The sequence below is a fragment of the Gymnoscopelus braueri genome, assembly GCF_963280865.1.
Source record: "Gymnoscopelus braueri genome assembly, chromosome: 6".
NCBI lineage: Eukaryota > Metazoa > Chordata > Actinopteri > Myctophiformes > Myctophidae > Gymnoscopelus > Gymnoscopelus braueri.
This window is the reverse complement of record NC_137607.1, coordinates 12,752,998-12,776,791: the sequence shown is the minus strand read 5'-3', so window position 1 is coordinate 12,776,791 and position 23,794 is coordinate 12,752,998. Positions and strand designations below refer to the sequence as shown.

The 23,794-nt window shown below is 41.5% G+C and overlaps 1 protein-coding gene across 2 annotated transcripts; it reads left to right on the top strand.

Moving 5' to 3' along the window:
- Positions 1 to 890: 890 nt before the first annotated feature.
- On the top strand, positions 891 to 21,755 carry LOC308086518 (DNA helicase B-like). Of its 2 annotated transcripts, none has more exons than XM_080430076.1 (16): positions 891 to 1,171; positions 4,040 to 4,399; positions 7,081 to 7,385; positions 8,496 to 8,774; positions 9,247 to 9,516; positions 9,930 to 10,385; positions 11,399 to 11,576; positions 12,836 to 12,977; positions 13,086 to 13,228; positions 14,268 to 14,352; positions 14,443 to 14,502; positions 15,851 to 16,040; positions 16,655 to 16,813; positions 17,942 to 18,246; positions 20,154 to 20,481; positions 21,496 to 21,755. In XM_080430076.1, exons 1-16 carry the CDS (start codon positions 934 to 936, stop codon positions 21,613 to 21,615), a joined length of 3,618 nt encoding a protein of 1,205 aa, XP_080286202.1. In that variant the 5' UTR covers positions 891 to 933; the 3' UTR covers positions 21,616 to 21,755. The 2 variants fall into 2 exon arrangements, with proteins under 2 accessions (XP_080286202.1, XP_080286201.1); XM_080430075.1 differs by having other exon boundaries at positions 17,942 to 18,267.
- Positions 21,756 to 23,794: the final 2,039 nt, after the last annotated feature.

The window sequence follows — 23,794 nt, the reverse complement described above, 5'->3', positions numbered from 1 at the left end:
CTGAGTTGTCGTTATGTGCTTTTTTGCTATTGATAAATTGGACTTAAATGTAATTCTGAGTGGTATTAAAAAGTCTTAAAAAGGTTTTACATTTTATCTGACTTTATACCTAAACCTGCAGATACCCTGAGTTCCTTTCCTGACCAGTTGGTGGCAGCAACCTTCACTTCTGTTGTATTATGCTCGAAATAACTTCCTGCCTTAACACGTACCACGTGATCTGTGACAAGACTTCAGTATTGCCATGTCTGATTATTATAAGCAACTTTGGGCTTGTTTTTCTGTAAAGTTGTTTTTTGGGCAGTTATTTGGGCTTGTTTCTAAAGTGTAGTTAATCATTTGGGGCTTGTTTCCTAATGTTGTATAAACAAATGGTTCTCAAACATTTTCATTTTGTGCCAGGGACCGCCATGCAAGATTTGTATTGTTTAAGTTTTTTTTTTCTTCTAAATGTAACATTCACGGGCTGCTGGCGTAGCGGTCCGGGCGCTAGGCTCATAAGCAGCTTGACAGCGCATCGCGGGTTTGAGTCCCGTTCCCGGCGATCTTTGCTGCGTGTCTCTCCCTACCCCTCCCGCCCTCTTTCCTGTTTGTCTCTACTGTAAAAAAAACAACAACTATAAAATAAAGGCCAAAAAGTTTAAAACATACATATATTTCCCCCAAGATTTCTTTGCAAATAGCAGACCTACCTACAAGCTTGTAGATCTGCTATTTTCAAACAGCCTATGCATAAAATAATAGGTTTAAAGTGCTTTTGGGCTTGTTTTCATAGACCTGCTTGCTTATTTCTCTCGCTAAATCTGGCAACAGTGCACGTGATCTGTGGGCAACCTTTCGCACCAAAACAAACTCCCACGTTCAGGCGGCGGGAGTCCCAGACAGCAGAGACCCTAGCCTAGATGCAATGTATCCACAACAACAATAAACAACATGTCTCAGTCCCAGATGTCTCTTCTGGGGACCCCCGTGGGGGACGTCACCTTGATCGGTTACATTTTACCCCCCGAAACGAGAGCCGTTGTCGCCGGGGACGGAGGAGGAGGAGATGAGGAGGAGGACTCTGGGTCTGACCAAGAGCCAGAGGAGGAACCCGAGTTCCTGGACATGAGTGAGATGCAGGGAGGAGGAGGACACAGGCTGCGCTCCTCCGTGCCTTCTCGTGATGAAGGTGAATGATGTTGTAGTAGCCTTGGCTTTGGCTTAGCCTTAGATCAAGACTCTCGTAGAATATCTCTACGAGAGTCTTAGCTACCACCCCCCCCTCCCAGATTTCCCTGGAATGTCAGCTCCAAAGCCCGTACTTCTCCAAACGTGTACGCGTGCAAAATATAAGGTGCTTACCCGCGTGGCCCAAATGTTTACTCGGTGTCCGGTGTGTTTGTTCAATGTATTAGTCCGTATTTTTCAATAAAGAAGTGTTTTAATCCCGTGTGTGACGGAACGCCACTCTTTACCCCTCTTTTACTTCCTGTTTACATTGAGTGTAATTCTGGTTTTCACCGGATGCGCTCCATCACTACCGCCCATTGGGAATTTCCGACAGAATCGGGGTGGCCACAGACGGGATTAAAACGCATATCTATTGAAAAATACGGGCTAATACAGTGAACACTGGTTCCTAATGTCGAGTTAGCATCCGTGTCTACAGGGTCAGCACTTTATATGATTTTTTTTGTACATGTACGGAGAAGTACCGCCTTTCCGCGCGGATGTCCAGTGACTATTAGGGGGGTAGAGACCAAGACTATCATAGATACGAAAGTAAAAGTCAGACTCGATAAAATAGATCTATGATAGTCTTGATCCCAGGCTAATGTAGGACAGTGGTTCCCAAACTGGGGTTCCCCAGATGATTATAGCTTTATGTGCAACATTGTTTTCAAATTCTCATTGATTGATTGAATACTTTATTAACAGTTTGCAAAGACAAGCACAGGGAAGTACAGTTCAATACAAGGTCTGCTATTCACCTGTTTCCTAGGCTGTGTTTTCCACTTCCTGTCGATTTCATTGGATATCATTGGTCATCTGACCAGTTTCATTGGATTTTATTGGATCAAATCGACAGGAAGTGGAAAACACAGCCTATAGGAAACAAGTCAGGTGAATAAGAGGATTTGAAACCCAAGAAAGCACTATGGCTTGTTTCCATTGGGGTCTTTTGTACTCAATTCATCTAAACATTTATTCACTTTAAAAAAAACTTTGGGTCATTTTATCGTCTACTCAAGCTTTTGTGAGCCCCCCCCAGACCGTTTTTAAGTTGCTCGAGTCAGTATTTAGATATTTGATATACATTTTATCAGACACGCCCCCTTCCTATACAAACCCATTATAACTTCAAACTCCATTTTTAGCATGTTAGATTCATGAAAAAAGTAAATGAAAAAAGTTATCGAAAAAAACCCGGCCCCTCGCGTGTTAGGAGGGCAGGGTGAGTCACCAGAACCAAGGATGGGTGTTTTTGATGATTCTGACATGCTAAAAATGGAGTTTGAAGTTATAATGGGTTTGTTTAGGAAGGGGGCGTGTCTGATAAAATGAATATCAAATATCTAAGTACTGAATCAAGCAACTTAAAAACGGTATGGGGGGGGCTCACAAAAGCCTGAGTAGACGATAAAATGACCCAAAGTTTTTTTGAAAGTGAAATATCCCTTTAATGACAGACAGATATACAATACTATGCAAAAACATCATGAATATGTACAGTAAAAGATGCAAGAAGGGGGGCTCCAAGGATAAAAGGTTGTGAACTGATGGAGTGCAAAGTACACCTGCAAAGAGTTTGGACTGTTGATGTCTTGGTGGTTGTTTGCATCTAGCCCACATGCCTTGAGTGTGGCAACGTTTAAATACTGGAATAAAATAATAGAAAAGATTCTGTATTTATATGTTCTATTATTTTTCAAATACAATACCAAAATTAACAAAAATATCTGCAAGCCCATAACATGGACGTGTAGCTTTGTGTGTATTGTCTTTTTTTGCAGTATCAAATGTGGCTTTTAAGTTGTTAATTAGACTCGATTTAGTCAATTATAAAAAATGTTTACTGTACCTAACCCAATTTTGAGTATTTCCAATTTTCAGTACTTTTACTTCTACTCCACTGCATCTCAAAGGCAAATATTGTACTTTTACTCCACTACAATCAGTGGTGTCATGGAGGCCACACGGAGTAGGACGGCGTGTGGCCAGTAATTTTGTCACGCACAAGGTACGGCACGGTACAGTACACGTGCGTGCACGCTAGAACGTGCCCCCCCGTAGATTCACAAGCCAAGTACCCAAATGGCTACTTTGCATCACAGGTTTACAAGTGAGTGTGAAAATGTATCCTATCTGCTGCCAGTATCCTGTCTGCACGCAGCAATGCCTCAGCCACCGTCGAAGAAGAGAAAGATACTCGTTCAAAGCAAACTTTTAGTTTCAGCTCTATAATTCATGGCATTCCTTGAATTTGTATTAGTTTAAAAAGACAAAAACTAAGCTAAACAACATTTCCTATACAAACATGTTTCCTAATTTAAGGTAAAATAACATGCGCGCGGTGTGCGTGTACCGTGCGCGCGCGTGGATGTGACGTCATTAAAGTACCGTCCTGCCAGTAAAGAAATCACCATGACACCGCTGACTACAATTATTTGAAAACTTTAGTTACTATTTACTTTGTAGATTTTGATCAATATTACTAGACCTCTTCAGCTCTATATACATTTCGGCCATTTGAAAATAGCAGATCTACAAGCTCACAATGCGTCGCAATGCGACACATTGTGAGCTTGTAGATCGGCTATTTAAAAAAAAAAAAAAAACTTTGTGAAATGGGACATTCTGCATAATGAGTACTTTCCACTTTTGGTACTTTAAGTACATTTTGATACCAATACTTTTGTACTTTTACTCAAGTACATTTTGAATTCCGGACTTTTACTTGTAACTTTTTCCACCACTGATGATCATTAGAATAATCAGTCAGAAAATAGTCCATAGCTGCAGCCCTATGTTAAATGTTTCATTCCTCTCCATCCAGTTACATTCCAGGACATGGTGTCTGGTAACAGGCACCAGGTGGAGGGCCGCTTTGCCCTGCGCAGCCCCTGGTGGGAGGTGACCTGCATGGCACGGCGCCGCGGGAAGAAGCTGTTGGTTCAGGGATATCCCAGCTACAAACTACGCCGTGACCTGGACCGGGACGGATGGCGTTCCATGGTGTCCCTGTTCCTGACCGCGTGCGACGTCCAGCCGCCAGAGCTTCTCGCCCAGTTCTTTCAGTGGCTCCCGCCTCACAGAGACGTGACCCTGTTCAACCTGATGGAGGTCCTGGAAGAATTTGAGCAAGGCGGCAATGTTGGAGCAGCCCAGTGCCTAAAAGCCAGATTCACCAAGTCAGGTATGTTGTTGCTTAGTGACTTAGTCCCCCCTCACCCGTAGACAGTGGTTGTCAAAACATTTTAATGTCAAATACCCCCAAAATGTCTGTGGTGGATGCGGACCTCCATTTTGAAAAAATAATTGTGCCAGGGAGAGAAGATTTGCAAAATGTTTTGAAATAGCTGATCAATAAGCTCGTGGATTGGCTACTTTTAAATAGCCGAAAAATAAAATAGGCCTTCCTTTAGTGTTTAAAAATGTCCCCATTTTGCTGGGAACCCCCTAAAGGAGTCCCCTGAGTGTTCTGGAACATCAATTTGAAAACCACTGCCTTAGAATACTACTTTATTTTCTTTGTAATTTTTGTACTCTTTTATTGCCAGAGTATATACATGAATAAACTCACCCATGCCAGAGAAATTCGTGTTTTATAACCTTTTCAAATGATCACAGAAGATGTAGATCCATAATGATCGATCGATCCACCGTGTGTGGACACAGACAGGATCTCTGTCCCCTTTCAAGGGGAATTTCACCCGTGAGGTAACTTTTTTGGCATGGTGAAAATACCATGTTTTGTCAAAAATTAGCGTCTTTCCCACCTCCCCAACTGGCCACAGAACATTTATATACATTATGATCGCTTGTAAGACGGTTGGTAAACACAAAGGGGATCACTATTCGTCACCCAGAGAATTTTTTTTTAAACCGGAACTAGCTCCCTTAGCCAGAGGCAATTGAAAACGCTGTGCCTCGTCGTAACGAGGGCCAAACAAATTAACTCGAGTTACAGGCATCTGCAGGAAACCAATAGACAGAGAGTCGATGGAGGCGGAAATTATGTTATTGATGTTATTTCCGTATCCGTGTGAGTTACAGTGAAAGTGGTCACTCTGGCTTGAAGATCACAGCGCAATCTCATATAAAACAATTAAAAAGCTATTTGACGCGTTATCGCGTCCATGGCACTGTGGACCAAGTACCAACGGACGTGTTATCGTATCCATGGCAGTAAAAGAGTTTCAACCTGTCATTGTAGGCGAACAATTTTAAAAACTAAAATAACAAAAATAGCATTCTGAGCTTGTTGACCGGCAGCTATTCAAGTTATAGGACCTTACACTTCTTGTTGCCTCACTTTTTTATCAGCTTGCAGACGCTGCAACTAGTCGTCACTTTCTCGTCACTTTTTCCTCATTGGAATGGCTTATAGAACTGCTAGAACTTGATCTCCTACTGACCTCAAGTAACACTGTCCTCTGAAAAGCCAGCAATCTCTATAATAACCATATGACACACACCCACTCACCTCTCCTCCTAAATGGCCCTTTGCTCATGTAACGTGCGATGGAAGCATTTACTGTACTGATAAGACCCAATTATTGAAATCCCAAATATGGAATAGAGTTTCTCCATGCCACGTTTAATGTTCTGTCTTAGCCACCTGGCAGTCTTAATGTTTTTTTCAGAATAGGTAACCTATTTAACCCTGGCATCCCCATTTTGGGTATTATAGGCTGTAGTAAATTGGCTTTAAAAAAATGACTTATATTTCTTTGTGGCTTAGTGGTTAATCATAAATTCTATCATTGTAAAACGTGTAGCACATGGGCATAGACACTATGGCACATTAGGAGTTCATTATATATTTCTGGTAAAATTATTCATCACTTATTTTGTATGTCTGTGGTCAAAATTAAATATCGATGAAAATGTCCATCACAAGCTGGCATAGTGATGGCCCCTCCTGCAAGCTGATACAGTTTACAGTTTAGGCATTTAGCAGACACTCTTAATCCAGAGCGACTTACAGTAAGCAAGGAGACAAGGTAATGCATCATAATACATCATAATACACATAATACATCAAATGCGTAACAATAGTAATCTAATAATAAAGTAATACATAAGTAAACTGATAATCTAATAATAACTAATACATAAGTAAACCAAGAACCTATCATTAGCCTACATTGAAACTATACACACTATAGGATGCCAGGTCAACATTGACCTGGCATCTGTCTACATAACATGCTATCTAAGTTACATTTTTAGCCTTTGCATAATCCTGCAAGGTCGTCAAGGCGAGGGCAAGTGCTACGGGCTGAGATGGAGTCTGAAGAGGTGAGTCTTCAGATTACGGCAGAAGATTGGGAGTGAGTCTGCAGTTCTAATTGCAATGGGGAGAGTCTGGGACGTGTGGAGCGTTGTCCCGGACAGTTTTAGCGAAGGTTCTGACAGCCTTCCCTGTGTTAGCTGATCTGAGAGAGCGGGAGGAGTTGTAGGGTTGGATCAGGCTTTTAAGATACGGGGGTGCCATACCTTTGTTTGCTTTGTAGGCCAACGTCAGTGTTTTGTACTCTGTGCGGGCAGTAACTGGGAGCCATTGGAGGGAGCGGAAAAGGGGGGTGACATGTGAACATTTTGTCTGGTTGAAGACCAAGCGTGCTGCTGCATTCTGGATCATTTGGAGAGGCTTAAGTGCACATGCCGGGAGGCCGGTAAGGAGAGTGTTTCAATAGTCAAGTTTTGATATGACTGATGCCTGGATAAGGAGCTGGGCTGACTCCTGGGTGAGGAAGGGTCTAATCCTTCGAATGTTATAGAGTGTGAACCTACAAGATCGAGTGACCGCTGTATATATGACTTTAATTTCTTGTTTCTTTTCTCTTTCTTACTCATTCTGCTTTATCACAGATGCAGGGATGCAGGTGTATGCAGCTTCGCTCTATCCTCTTGTGATGATGTACCTCCCAACACTGTTGCCTGGCCATTTCCTTGAGCTGCTTAAAAAGGGCAAGGAAAGGTTGACATCATGCCACCCACAACAACCAACAGCCACTGTGTCCACACAAGCTACGCCAGCCGTCCCGGGACTCCCGGACCCACAGAGCGGGAATGAACAGGAGATGGATGCAGATTTGCAACCAGAGGATCTGAGCTTGCTGAACCAACTGGAGCAGATGTTGACAACCGATGTGTGGAAGCTGGGATTTAACTATGTAAGGCTCCATTGTGTTGGTGTTAGAGCCCAACCCGTTGGAGAGTCCTAGACCACATACATCATATTTTTACTGATATTTTGTCCAAAAAAATGTGCAATATTTTCTAATCAATTTGAAAAACTTAGAACTTTTTCTATGTGAGAACATTTACATTTTATTTAAACACTTAAAGGAGAATTTTGGACTAAAGTTTTCTTACCTTGTTGTATGTTATGATATCTTAGGATGAATGTTACAGTTGAAAATGTTCATAACTCCACCCCTGGTCCGCCACAGCTTAAAACGTGTGCGGATAGGCCTTAGGTTAGATCACATATTTTAATAGCTTTTGATCTAAAAAAATAATATTATTAGCCATGCTCTGTTCTATGGAATTACATGCATATGCGTGGAAGGGCAGGGCCATGCCAATCAGACCTAAAAACTGGCTTAACCCATTCAATCTGGGAACTAGGGCCTCCCTAGGGCTGACCTTCTAGGGCTGACCTTCGATTATAATTTTGTCGGGTCGCTAATCTGCCATTGAGCGCGAGGCTGCGCTGGCCTGCGCTGTTGCCCTGTCTCTGCAGTCTGCAGCCAGCGAAATTAATACATTTTACATGCATTAATAGGTTGGATTGGACATGCTACTTGTCTTAGTTGGATTAAACCCAAACAAGTGGCTCAATATTAGCCACATATTCTTGCTAGATAAAAAGCATTAGAAAAAAATCAGATCTACAAGCTTGTATATCTGCTATTTTTGAATAGCCCAAAGAAATCTAAAATTACACGGATGCGTTCCCGGATTGAATGGGTTAAGAATAATGCAATTCAAATCTATTATTTTGATCCTCACAGAAATGTGTTTGTGTTCCTCTATCAGGCTTAAAGGGATACTTCACTTTCGGGCCGGGGACACATTTAAAAAAAATATTAAAAATAAATGAAAAAAGTTATGGAAAATTCATGGCCCCCTCACACATTAGTAGGACACTGCGTGTCGTGAGGGGGCCATGAATTTTCCATAACTTTTTTCATTTATTTTTAATATTTTTTTTAAATGTGTCCCCGGCCCGAAAGTGAAGTATCCCTTTAACTCTGTTTCCACTTCTCGTCTCTCTCGAGGTGATGAACAAGGAACTCAAACTCACGCGCTGCGAGGCCCAGCTCCAGGCCTTCATCGACTGCAACCTCCTCGACCAAATCCCGCCGTTACAACGCAACGCGCTGTGCGCCTACGACAGGCTGAAGAAGCACTGCTATCGCACGGGCAGCACGTACATGGACCAGAAGCTCCTATGCGACAAGATGAGGGACGACGCGCGGATGACCGACTGGCACACGTGGGAGTCCCTCCAGTTCCTCCGGGATCTCGGCGTGGTCGTGTTTGACAGGCAGAAGAAGGTTAGTTAGTTAGTTAGTTATGATTTTTTTAAACAAAACAGTTGAACATACAGAACAACTTTTTAAACAAAACAGTTGAACCTACTGTACAACTTAGTCAACAAGATGACTATTTGGCCGAAAAGGTATGGCCTGAAGCCAAAGCTTATTTTGCCCACCTTATGACCATTTAAAATTAATTATCATCGTAGCCTAGAGAAAACGTAAGAGCAAACACAAGAAAATGAACTAACACAGAGCCTCAAATATTACATTTCAGAACATACGAAACAAAAAGAAACAACATTTCGGCTACATTTTAGTTTTTCAGACGTAAACAATTTGTATCTACCTTTTACTAATTATATTATAACGATATCTTCTATCACTAGTACCGTTTCTACCATCACTTTTTAGAATTATCATTACTATTTTTTATTACGGTAATCTTTTTTTTTTTTTTTTTTATTCATTTGTTCCTTCCAATTGTTAGGTGGGGCTTCACAACTTCTACTCCTACGAGACGGGCATCACCGGGTGCCTGCGCAGCCTGATGGAGGGCGAACAGTGGACGATCCCTCTGGACGCCAGAGAGGTGCTGCGTGTGGCTGCCGTGGAGCGCCGCAGGTCCAAAATGCAGGCCGGCGCCAACGCCGCGGCGGACCGGCAAGATGAAAACGGCGAGTCAGATGGCGACGCCATATCGATTCCGCCTCCTCGTGACGAAAAGACGCCTTTGGTCAAATCGGAGCCCAGCGGTGATGTAGGCCTGTCACAATTATGACATAATCGTCCAATCGCAATTATTTGAGATAATCGCAATTATCTTTTGCATAATCGTTTCCATGTTGACATTTTTTCACACATTTCCGAATATAAAAAAAAGCAGAAATAGCTGATCTACAGGCTTACAATGCGTCACTTTGTGACGCGTTGTAAGCTTATTATCAACTATATCTGCTATTTTTACATGTATAAAATTATTCAATATGTCAATAATTTCTTTGTATATTTAAGTCATATCTGCACTGTGGAACTTTTTATTACGAAGCCTAAATGGCAAACAGGAAAAATTAAAGTATTCATATGTTCCAACGCCAAACACACAATTAAATCGTTAATTGCAATTATTTGAGGGACAATTAATCGTCAACTTAAATTTTGCAATGGTGACAGCCCTCTGGTGATGGAGGCGAGGAGGAGGAAGACCCAGAGAGCCTCCTCCCCCCGATAGAGTTGGACGAGGACCAGGTGCGGGCGGCGGAGATGATCTGCGCCAACCCGGTGACGGTGATCAGCGGGAAGGGTGGCTGTGGGAAGACCACGGTGGTCAGCCTTCTGTTCAAAGCGGCCATCGCGCAGCGGAGCGCCCGAGACGCGGACGAGATCAAGGACGCCTGCGCCGCCTTTGAGAACGACACCACCGACGGAGGATCCCAGGGCTGGGGGGACGAGGAGGCTCCTCCTCCCCTCTCCCCGGGCTTCCTCTCCCGATTAGAAGGGGGGGGGGAGAAGGAGGAGGAGAAGAAAGCCGTCCACGGTGCAGATGAGGTTCTGTTGACCGCCCCTACGGGTAGAGCTGCCTCTCTGCTGACCAAGAAGACCTGCTTCACTGCATACACTCTGCATCAGGTACTGTATGAGGCTTGGGAGGCATTTTGAATTATGGACATTATTGTAGGATTATGGAAGCGAACTACTTGGCTGCCTCCCGTTTTCCCTCGACTACATGTATTTGCAAATAGATGATATACAATATACCCATTCAACTCGGAAGAACCCCCTACGTCAGGTGCCAGTACTGCTCCCGTTTCGGCTACAATGGGAAAACATGGCCACAGGCTAACTAAATAAACGATTTGAAGCGGTTGTTTCGCCCCGTTTTAAAAAGTTAGGGTTCCGGAAAATCCTCAGACATCCGCAGAATTAGGGGACTACCTTTAGTTTTTGGATACGATGTGGCGAAAAAGGTAATCCACAGACCCTTTGCCCGGTGTTCCACCGATTCCAGTAGCCAGCCCAGTGGAACCTTATCTCGGAGCTGTATAGCGGAGGGAGAGGTTCGTAATGGGGCTAGTGAGCTTGTAGAGGTGCTTTTCCACTGTATCGTCGCCCCCAGAATCGGGTTCACGTGGTTATTGGCATGGGTAAGATCTTGACCAAGTCCGACTCACATGGACCCTTAGCTGACTGAGGATCAGTCCGTCCTGTACTATACAATGTGTCTTCTCTTCCTTAACTGTCCCTAAATAATGACATTTTAGAACTCATTTTAAATAGGCCATTTAATGCTCTCTTTGTCATCTCTGGGCCGGATGTAATACATAGCTGATCGAACGCTGTCAGAACCACTCTAATAGCAGTAACATTAAATGCACTGAACGTAAATGCTAATATTTTTGAATTTAATTGTAATCTTGTTGCATCCTTTTAATTTTCACATAAAAGTAGTCGATGGAAACACATTGATTTGTAATTTAACAATAGGAGGATGGAACCCTTTTTGTAAGTATTCTTTAGTTTTTGTTTGTTTGCATGCTACCGTCATGTGCGACGACATGCTGTTGTTTTTTGTGTGTGAAATCCTGTGGTGTTTTTCCTGGAGACTGAATGAGTTCATTATCATCTCATCACACACTTTGAAGGTGCTGTGGAGTTTCATGAAGTCGGACAAAGACGAGAACGGCTGTCCAAAGGAGTGGAAGTTTAAGTGTGTGCGTGTGCTGGTGGTGGATGAGGGCAGCCTGGTGTGTGTTCAGCTCCTCCACAACGTTCTCTCCATGCTCACCAAGCACGCCAAGCTCAAGAAGTTTGTCATACTGGGTGAGGCCCACACGTCGTCCTCTTCTTCTACACCCTCATTGCATGCTGCTGCACTTTCAACTTAGCATACACATTTTGGCCATTTTCCTCATTTTCAAGAAATAACAAAAGAATATAAAAATTAAAACAAAATAGTGAAAACACCAATTCTACACCAGTGGTTCTCAAACCTTTTTGTGTCAAATCAAATTGATATATATTTGGCCGCGGACCCCCATCTGAAAATGTTTTGTGCAAGGGACCTCCAGAAGAGAAGATTTGTGTTCAAATAAATTCTAAATTATTCAAAAATGATAAAATATTTTTGATATTTTTCAAATATTTACAAAAATAGCAGATGTACAAGCTCGCAGCGCGGCACGAAGTGAGTGTGTTTTGGGGCGAGTCTTCCCGTTACCTTATTGAATACTGTCATTTGTTTTCCGAGGCGAACTTGTCCGCCCAGCCCAATACTTATGGAATACTTTCATTGCATTAAGCAAGGAAATACTTCGTTTTGTTGTTACTTTTGGGTCAATTAATTAATTTATTAAGAAGCCGTTAATTTAAAGCCCTTCAGGGTGATTATGCACCTCTGCTCCACGTCGGTGCATAATCACCCTGTCGGGCTTTACATTTCAATAATGACCACCTCCTCATACATTATCCCTTGCTTATTACACGGCTTGGTTGAATGCTTGATTCTGATTGGTCAATCGCTGAATTCAGTGATGTGTTATTCCTGGATAACAACCGATGAACTCCATAACAGACCTCTGTCTAATCAAAGGCTCAGAGCACCTGCTGCACTACTTGAATTGTATGCTGTATCCAACATGACAGCCATGTAAACAAACACACAATGTCATTTACAACTAAACGTTGCTCTCAAGAATGTTTTTGAAAACATTTGAAGAGAGAAATAGACAATGCAGTAACGGAAAATGTATTCTATTTGATCAACACTTCCTTGTTTTCGGAGGCAACCGTGTTGCGCTGGACAGATGGCCAGCGCAACACTTAAGGAATACTTTCATTATCTTAAGCAAGGAAATACTTTTATTTGTTAATTTTGGGTCAATGTATTAATTTATTTATTAAGTAGCCGTGTAATAAGCGGGATAATTGTCAGCGCGTTGATCGTTGTTTAAAAATAACCCCCTCCATGAGTGTCAGCACGCTGACAATTATCCCTTGCATAAAAGTTTTTGTTTATTATTATTATCTACGTTCGACGGACCTCACTGACTAACATGCAAAACCAATTGCATTGCTTACAGGTGATGTCAGACAGCTGCCCAGCATCCAGCCTGGCAACACCCTGTGCGACCTGTTTGAGAGTCTGAAGCTTCGCTCCTGGGCCATCGAGATGAAGACCAACCACCGTGCTGAGTCGGAGCTCATTGTTAAAAACGCCGGACTGTAAATATCCTTCATTTTCCTTTTTTGGAACTGTGTATATGAGGCCTCATTCAAGTCATTTTGAGGGTGAACTATCCCTTTAATAACAACTATCTCAATTAATTCCAGAATCGCAGACATGGGACTGAAAAAATGCTCATACAGGAACTTGGAGTTCGATGCTATAGTGGATCTGAATGGGCCCTGCAAGATGGCATCTGCTGACAAAAAGTTTATCCATATACGTCTACCCAGGGAGGAGTCTGACGACGGTGAGTACTCATGGTGTCATTACCACCTTTTGTAGCTAAATCTGTTGGATTTCACTGAAATGCATTTCGTCACCTTGCTAAACTAATGGCCTAAGTAATTTTTTGAGGAAAATTATATTTTTGCCTAAGTCAGCTCCTCATGACACTGGCCACCTCTGGTAAAATCGCCCATCTCCTAATTGAAAAGGATCATGCTGTTCACTCCCCTTTTAGTATAATGGCCTAACTCCATAGTGTGACTTAGGCCAAAATAGGCCTTTTTTTGGTCACTAAGTCACATGGTTTTGTGACTTAAGCCAAATTATTTACTGATTTAGGCCATTTTGTAAATTCTTTTGCTTTTTTTTTGGGCCTAAGTCAGATTTAATCCTATTTAAATCTCTTATGTTACATAACTGACAGACAGTGTTATTTCTATTTAAATAGTCATAATTTGTTATAAACATTTTGGGTGAAATTATTAAGAAATATCATATAGTTTTGTTTTGGATCAGTTTTTTTGTTTTTCTGAAAAACTTTAAAAAATGACTTAGACCATTAGTTTAGCAAGGTGACGATTTGGAGAAAAACAAGATTTTATTTCAGAATAAAGTACTCAAAAAGGTTGGTTACCATAGGTGTTGACACTAAAGAAGCAAGTTTATGATAGATAGATTACAACTACTGTAGTGCATTGGTTCTCAAAGTGGGGTCCGGGGACCCCCATGGGTCCTTGAGGGGGTACCAGGGGGTCCCCAGCAATTTTATTTTGCGTCTCGATCATTTTAACCGCTTAATCCATATTTTATACTTTGGCAGATCTGCAAGCTTGTATATCTGCTATTTTTGAAAAATCTTGAATGTGTGCAAATCTTTGAATATGTATATTTTTTTAAGCGAACATTTTTAACTCAAATCTTTGCCTCTGGGGGTCCCTGGCACAAAACAATTTCAGATGGGGAGTTCGCGGCCAAATAAATATCATTTTGGGGGTCCATGACATCAGTTTTAGAACCACTGCTGTAGTGTATACTAAAAGTATATAGTATTTGTGTTTTAGACTTACAGAATGCCATCAAGTTACTGATAGACTCTGCTCCTGGGTTGAAGGATGATGACACCTCACAGTTCATTGCTTTCAGAAGGTAAAGAAATCAACAAAGAATTTAAAATGAAAAGCAACATTTAACGATATACATTTATTATTTATAGATTATATTATTTTATTTTCGCAGGGTGGATGTTGAACTGATCAATGAACTTTGTTGTAAGCGTTACAACGATCACACAACCAAGTAAGTGACTACATACTATACTCATAACGTCTTTTACCTTTTCATATGTATATGCCGAACCATGATACTGCTGCCACTACTGTACCTCAGTCTCACCGAAAGGCTGTTGCTACATGTGTTATTGTTGTATACCGGAATATAATAGAAATCTCTATGAAAAGACCATTGCGGTCAGAGGTCCCAAGGTTTCCAAATCACTGAAATCACTTGCAATTGAAATTCACTTGTTCGGGAAAGTATTTCTTTTATAATGTAAGCTTTTGTTAAACATACGGTAGATGTGTATTTACCTTTATGCATCAGTGAAATCTTACAGTTTAAATTTTTGTCAGCAAATAAGCAAAATCTAGAAAATAGCTATTTACAATTCGGCAGACATGAATAAAATAAAAATGTAGGTCAATAAAAAAAGTCATGAACTCAAAATCAAAATACACTTAACACATTGACTGCCAGAGTTTATTCATAATGTACTCACCCCTGTGCCAGCAATTTGCGTGTTTTTTAATTTTTTTGTTTTGTAATTTTTCATTCAAATACATTCTCTGATTGTGTTGTCAAGCACCTACGATTGTTCCACCAGTAGAGAGCAACACATCCAAACATTGATCACCTCGCTCGCCCCCTCCCAAACAGGCCCACGTCATATCCGGTCATTCAAAGGATGTGACGTTTTCGACAATTCCCGGCCCGCTGATCGGCCTAAAAACGATGTGATACACTACGACGATGACTGTTAGTCACCCGGACCAAAGAAAATAGAAGTTGAGCTGTCCGTTTGTCTTTTATACCGTGTGAAAAAACGTGTTTTTCCTTATTCTGGCCGAAAATCACCGGAGAAAAACAACGTGACCCGGAAATGAATTTTTTTTTTTACATCCGGCTCCGGGTGAGTGTGACGTAAGTGGAAAACGAAAGTGTTGATGAGAAATAAACACAGCCGTGCGATCACAGATTAAACAATGAAAATTCAAAAGAACGCATCAATGCGATCCTGGCACTCAAGCGATGGATTTGAAAGAACGCATCGATGCGATCTTGGCACTGTATGTGTTAAGAAGACATTTGCATGGCACATATATCCCCCCCCCCCTTTTTCCTTTCCCATCAGTAACATAACATAACATAACATCCAATACCATTCTCCATATTGCACCCCATTAAAGAGAAAACAGGTGAACACAAAAATTTACTCACTTCTTTTATTTTTTTGGGGTATTTGTATTGTATTTTTAGTGATAATTTACAGTTTGACAGTATTGTGTTATATTTTATTTATCATTGTAAATTGTTTTGAAAAACATTTTTGCAATTTTTTTCCCCTGTGATTTCTTGTCTTGGCTTGCAGAGATCACAAGAGTAAGCTGCTGTTTCAACTTAGAGACAAGGTGTGCTGCACCAAGAACGGATACATCAATAACACAGAGGATGCTGAAGCCAGCTTAACGTCCAGTGATGGCGGAGAGACTGGAGACCCTGAAAAGAAAGACAAAGACAAACTGCGCCTCTGTAACGGAGAGATATTTTTCATCAGGGAGGTCTGAATTGTGGATAATTTTTTATTTGAACTGCATCTTAATCCATTAAGATCGGGAACGCATCTGTGTCATTTTCAGATTTCTTTGACGATTCAAAAAATTGCAGATCTACAAGCTCATAGAGCGGCACTCGTGGAAAATGTGTGCAAATCTTTGAATATACAGTACCGGTATGTGTTTTAACATTTTTTACTTTAACCTGGAACAACATATTTTGAGATGGGAATCTGGGGCCAAATACATATCATTTTGGGGGTCCTTGACATGGAAAAGTTGGAGCACCACTGCATATATATCTAAAACATTTTTAGATATGTATTTTGGCCGCGGACCCCCATCTCAAAATGTTATGTTTCCGGGGACCCCCAGAAGCAAATATTTGAGTTACAAATGTGCACTTAAAATAAAATATATTCAAAGATTTGCACACATTTTCAAGACTTTTGAATAGCCCAAGAAATCTGAAATGACACAGCTGCGTTCCCGTATTGAATGGGTTAATATGTGAAATAATAGGTTAATTGTTTGTTGACTGTGTCTGGTCATTTAGGCCAAGGATGCAGCAAAACTAGCGGCAAGTTACGTTCAACCTTCAACCCGTTTGTCTTTGGCAGGACGTGACCAAGGAAGAGGAGGGCTCTTCCAGGAAGAGGCGCTGCAGGTATCTCACCCTGGACGACGGCGATGGGCGGATGATCAAAGCGGACTTCAAGGAACTGCAGAGAGAGTGCAGACTGCAGCACGCCTGGGCCAGGACCATCCACACCTTCCAGGTACCCTCCCTCATCATTCATATTGTACACATTTTAATTAGAGATTAATATTATTCAAACTAATTGTCTCCGCCAGGTCGGCTGGTCCAAGCCCGGAGACTTATGTTTTTGCCCCTGTCCGTCCTCGTGTGTCTGTGAACAACTAGACTAGATTTTCTGCCATTTCGCGTTTTCTTCAAAACACTTTTTGCTACTACTCCTACAGATTTTCTCCAAAACTCAAAATGTATCTCTGGGGGTCATGTGATCAAGATATATCTGTCAGATTTTTCAGATTCCATTCCAAATGGCAATATGCCTGCCTTCCAAATGTTATGGTCCCTGGGTAGTCAACCCGTCCTGGCAAAGAGCATATTTTTCGAGTTTGATCTCATTCCATAAAGAGGAAAGGACAACTGCACACTGCCCTCTTCACTTGCAATTAAAAAGGTTTATTAGTTACAGAAACAACGTATCTGTAAATCATATATAATTTAAAAAAAAGAGGGCAGTGTGTGGGAGTCCTTTTTCTTCTATACTAGTTGGCCCGTGGTCTTCTCTGACGCTCCTGTCGATCTCCTAGGTGTGCAAGATTTCTGTTCTTTTCTCTGATTACAAACATATTCATTTTGAAATAGAACATCGTAATGAAAGGTTGATATACAGGCCTGCATCATTCCATGACCATTCCACTGTGGCATTACTATTCGTTTTATGAATCCATGTAACTATTCACTCAACTCACGATACGATTCAAATAACGATACTAGCTTCACGATACGATTTTTCACAAAAAACACACATTTATTTTCCAGACAAATTATTTCTCTTACATAAATCCAGTATTTTGTTCTCTTTAATTAAAAAAACTAAAATACTGTTGTCTCGTATCCTCTTTTCAATACAGAATCAAATGACTGAAAACTTATTTTTATCAATTCTCTTACAAACATCATGTATTTTCTTCTTTTTTTTGTCTTATCTCAAATGCGCCCTCTGCTGTTTGCATCGCGATACATTTTTTATGAAATAGATTTAAATTGTCACCAGTTTGAATCGATTTGAATCGATTTACGATAAATCGTTACATGCCTACTGAAATTCCTCATTTCCCTGACGGTGTATGTTGTACTGATTGATCCGCTCCAGGGTTCAGAGAACGAGACCATCGTGTACGTGCTGGGAAACAGCCAGGCCCAGACCTGGAAGCACGTGTACACGGCGGTGACCAGGGGACAGAAGCGCGTGTACGTCGTGGCCAAGCAAGAGGCCATCGCGTCGGCCATCACGAAACGCGAGACCCCGCGCACCACCCGCCTGAGTGGCCTGGTGAAAAAGGTTCTGGACGAGTCCAGAGCTGGCGGCGGGGCAAACATCATCCCCAGTCCGCCCGGCACACCCCGCGGCACGGCAGCACGGCCCCCGGGTCTCCTCCAAAGCCCGTCCACCCCTCTGTCCTCATGGACCCCCTGCAGGTAACTTAACAGCAGCCACACTTCATCATATTTTGCGATGGGGGGGTCCGTGGCCAAATACAAATCATTTTTGGGGTCCTTGACATGGAAAAGTTGGAGCACCACTGATATAGCAACATACTGTTAGGATTTAGAAAACATTTTTAGATTATGTATTTGGCCGCGGACCCCCATCTCAAAATGTTTTGTTCTAGGGACCCCCAGAAGCAAATATTGAGTTACAAATGTGTAGAATATATATATACTGTATATTCAAAGATTTGCGCCCATTTTCTAGATTTTTCAAAAATAGCAGATCCACAAGCTCATAGCGTGGCACCTTTTGAATAGCCAAAGAAATCTAAAATGACACAGATGCATTCTCGGATTGAATGGGTTAATATGTCGGGTAACTCAACAGATAACTTGAGAAGCTTAAAGGGATAGTTCACCCCCCAAAGTGACTTTTTTTCCTATCGATTACACACACCATGGAGACTTGAATTCATTGAGATTTTTTTTTTTTTTGCGCATTCCTAAGCCAATAATTTGATGACTGACGGCAGCTCCGGAGACATAAGCATCTTTCCGCCGGTCATCAAATTATTGGATCAGGACAAAAACAAAATAAATCTCCATGAATGCAAGGCTTCATGGGGTGTGTTATTGATAGAAAAGAAGATTTTTTTTTGGGGTAAGCTATACCTTTAAATATTCTACCAGGGGCTCCTGTCCAGAGATTTTACCCGAGAGGGAAATAGCAAGAGTCGCATTCTCCGGTTTACTTCCCGTTTCTGCGTGACGTGGGTGGACGCCTTTTTAGGAGACAGGAAGCAGCTTGGAGTATATTGATTCCAATGGAAGAGTGAACGTAAACACAGCTTCTGAACAATTCTTTAGCTCCATGGTTACTGAACTAAATATTGGACCCGATCGTCACAAGCCACACTATATGTACAAGATTTTCATACTAAAATGGCTTTTTTTTTGTGACACAAATCTACTTTGTTATCGACTTTTCTCTATCCCAGCAACACACTCTCGCGAGATTTGGGAAGATATCTGAAGGGTCCATCTCGGTCCATCTGCAGTCTGACGGACGAGACATAGAGACGGCTCTGTCCCTTATATTATATTATATATATATATTAACAATCTTTGATTTTACAAGGTTTGGCAGCCATTTTTTGATTATTTTAATCTAAAGTTCCCGGCTGAGGACACTTAGGCATAGGACGGTGAATCACTAGATGGACAGTTTCTGTATGGCAAGTGACAATCTGTATAAGGATTATGTTTTCTATAAAACATTTTTCTGTCTTTGGTTTCTCTGTCTTTTATTTTATCCCATTAAGACCGGGAAAGCCTATACGTTGTTATACCTTTTAAAACCGGGAAAGCATCTGTGTTATTTTAGATGTTGAATAAAAAATAGAAGATTTTCTGAAAACTAAAATCGGCCTCAGGTCTAAATGGGTTATTTTAGTGTATTGTTAATGTACTGTGTGGTTACATGTAGTCCTGTGGTGTACGTCTATTGTTGTTGTTAAAGCCAAATAAATCTATGAAATCAAACTAAAAGGGATATTTAACCCCAAAAACTACTTTTTTTTTCTATCGATTAGTCACCCCATGGATAATTTTATGTTTTTTGTCGCATTCCTAAGCCAATAATTTGATGACCAGCGGACCGGTAGGCAGCGGTTCCGGTAGGAGACACAAAGGAGACTCTTTGTGTCTCCTACCGGAACCGCTGCCGGTCATCAAATTATTGGCTTAGGAATGCGACAAAAACAAAACAATATTCATGAATTCAAGTCTCCATGGGGTGACTAATCAATAGAAAAAAAGGTTATTTTGGGGGTGAACTATCCCTTTTAATAATAGTAATAATGTACCCCCGGCAGGTCCAGAGACCCCTGCGTCCACTCATCCACACCCACCGTTCGTAAAAGCCTGTGGAAGCCCGTTGGGAAAGTCAAGGTCGAGGCTCCAGATGATCAGACTGTGATGGATGACATGGTTTTCAGTCAGGCGTACTCCTGGTCACCCATGAATAGCGAAGAGGAGAAGTTTGGGCCACGCAAGGAGCAGCTGTCACCCAGGGGTGCCAGCGATGGTGTGGCGGAGGACGACCAACAGCCGGGTCGGGTCAGACCTGCCGTCTCTCAGGAGACCGCCAGTAAGAGGCTGCACCCTGATAAGATGATGGGAACCCCACCCAAGCAGATAAAGGTATGGGCAAGTGATTTTGGGTGGTACTTGACTTGAGAACCACTGATATTATAGCAACATAAGTAAAAAAAAAAAGAAACTGTTAGGATTTAGAAGACATTTGTAGAATCCCCCAGAAGCAAAGATTTGAGTTAAAAATGTTTCATTTTCAAGGTTTTTCCCCAAGAATTGCAGATCTACAAGCTCGTAGCGCGGCACTCTGTGAAAGCATTGCTTTCTTGCAACTGATGATAATCTTGTATTTTTAACCCATTTAAAACCAGGAACGCATCTGGGCTTGGGGGGGGGGGGGGGGGGGGGGGGGGCGGCCTGGAACAACATATTTTGAGATAGGGGTCTGCGGCCAAATACATAATTTTTGTGGGTCCTTGACATGAAATAGTCTGAGAACCACTGATATTATAGCACACATATGGGCAACATATGGCCCGGGGGCCGGACCTGGCCCTTTGACCATCTCAATCCGGCCCGCCAAGTCCTCAAAGAAAAACAAAACTACCCCCCCAGAGTGATACAGTACAATACAGGTGTAAAAAAAATTATAATAATAATATCAACATTTTGTAACTGAAAATTTCTGTTGTGAAAGCAAGGACCTTATTGTAAAGATAGTCTGGGGTGTCTACCAAATTCATGCAGTTTTAACTCTTTCACTGCCAGGAATTAATTAATACATTTTTCTGTCTACCGTCCCCTTGCCAGCGAAAACGGCGATTTACTGTACCATTGAAAAATCATGGAATATTCTCCGTGACTACCTTGGCAAGGCGTATGGCAGGTGCCATACCTTGGCTCCAGGATATAATTCAGCATGTGTTCCAAGTTTCAATTCAATTGTACAATGTGTGGCCCTTCACTCACTTTATCCAAGTCAGCATGGCCCTCTGGAAATAAATGCTGTCCACCCCTGTTATAGCAACATAAGTGTTTTTTTCCCCCCAGAAAACTGTTTGATTTAGAAGACATTTTGTAGAATCTGCCTCAGGTCTTAATGGGTTAATAATCTGTTTTCAGACGGAGCCTGAGACAGAGAAACCATCACCGCTGGGTTGCTCCACACTCTCACAGCTCTCCCTGCACACCCCCAAAAGCACAACCAGACAGCTGTACAAAGAAGAGCCTCCGTGTGAATGATGAACTGGATTCTTCAACCCGGCAGACGTCCTGCATACAACTAAGGTTTGGATCTGGAACCCAGATGAACACCCGGTCCAACATCAAGGAACCACAATCGGCTCCCTCACATATGGAATTGTTTACGGAACCGATTTTTATCACACTGTCAGTATTTTTCTGGTTTGGAGTGGAACCAGAAAATGGCCTCCACTGCTATGCCCTATACGACTGCAATACCGATGATTCTAAAACGTTTTAATTCCAAGGACCATCATAACTGTGAGAGTGTACAAATGGAAACAAATGGACCCGTAAGGTTCCATTTGTACACTCTCACAGTGTACTCTGTGAAGAGAACATTGCCTTTGTTTTAATCCAGTACAAATGAGGAGACACAGATGCTGCAACATGGAAAGGAAAGGAACAAGGAAAGGTAACAGGAAGTAGCCTCTTCTGCTTTTCCTTCGTTTACGTTCCTCATCCTATCCCAGTGGTTTTCAACCCTTTTCATATCAAGGTCCATATTTTATTGGGCATTTGAGCCACAGACCACCATTTGTATGAGATTTAGCCTCTCAGACCCAAAACTTAGAATATTTTGTTGTTGTTGGATACGATTTTGTCCACAATTCCATGCTGTATTGATGTTGGTACCAATAGGAGAGAACGTATAAGGCAAACGTTGATCAAAATGCCAATTCTTTAATTAAGTAATGCAGATGTTTAACAATAATTTGACTCTTGAGAGCATAAAATTAAACGGTCCATTTGGTTTCATTTTACACTCAAGAGTTAAAGATCTATAAGGGTCAATTTGGTCACCAACTCTCCATCATTTAGCTGGGGACCACCTGGAACCCCCTCAAGGACCACTGGTTGAGAACCACTGTGCTAAACAATGATTGGTTACCTCACGGGACTCTCAGATGTTGGGATCATGGTGAAAAATCAATCATGAGGGAATCCTGAAATGAGTCTATAATTAGTTAGACCCCCTTTAGGACAGAAAAAACTCCTGAAATGAGTCTATAGTTAGACCCCCTTTAGGACAGAAAAAACTGTCAGATGCAGAAAGTGCCGTCCTTAAATGTAGGGGTAAGTGATCTATTTTTTTGTCAAAACAAAATGTTAAAGGTTAAAGCACTATATTCTGATAGTATTCATTGCTATAGAGTGTCTTTCAATAACAGGAGTCCCCTCATCTCTCCAGCTCTTTAATAAAGAAAACAATTCAGGTGGGTTGCCAAATTCAGCCAATCAGAGGAGAATACCCATTTATCAGCTTAAATGTTCTATTGTTCCAGTGCAAATGTGTCTGCCCATTTCTTAATGTCATCACTTCCAATTTCACTTATTTATCCTGTATGATTTCTCTCTCCTGATTGGATCAAATTGGTGTCCCGAACCTGACAATGCATTTTTCTGTTTATTAAAGAGCTGGAGAGACATGGAGACTCCTGTTACTGAACAAACTCTCTATAGCAATGATTACTATCAGAATATATAGTTATTTAACACTGGTTTTAACAAAGGAATATCACTTATCCTACCTTTAAATATGACTTGCTCTCTGACTAAAAGCTGTGAAATGTGTTCCAGTCGTAAGTTATTCAGAATTGTTGCACTGTTTACTGTGTATGCAATGCACCAGGCAGCCCCAGTCTCAGCTTAATATAAACTATTGTTGTTTTTGAATGGACAGTTCACCTAAAACACATACAGTACAAAACCTATTTCTTGTTTTTCTTCGCTGTGGTATGGACCTTTCTGCTGTCTACAGTGGAGGTCAATGGAGTTTTCTTCGTTCTGACTTAACCCATTAAGACCAGGAAAGCATCTCTCATTATTTTAGATTTTAACCACTTTAATCATTATCTTATACTTTGGCTATTCAAAAATAGCAGATATACAAGCTCATCGCCCTATGAGCTTGTAGATCTACTATTTTTTTTTTAAATCATGAAAATAATTTTTAACTCAAATCTTTGCTCCTGGGGATTCTACAAATGTCTTCTAAATCCTTAAGGCGGTTACACACCGGCGAATATGCGAATATACGCAAAATTCGGACTCGTTCCAAATAATTAAAAGACGCTTTTTCGCTCCATGTAAGCTTGCATTGACTTTATAAGGTTTTTTAAAAAAACGTATTATTCACATGAAAAAAATCGCCCCGGTGTGTAAGGACCTTAACAGT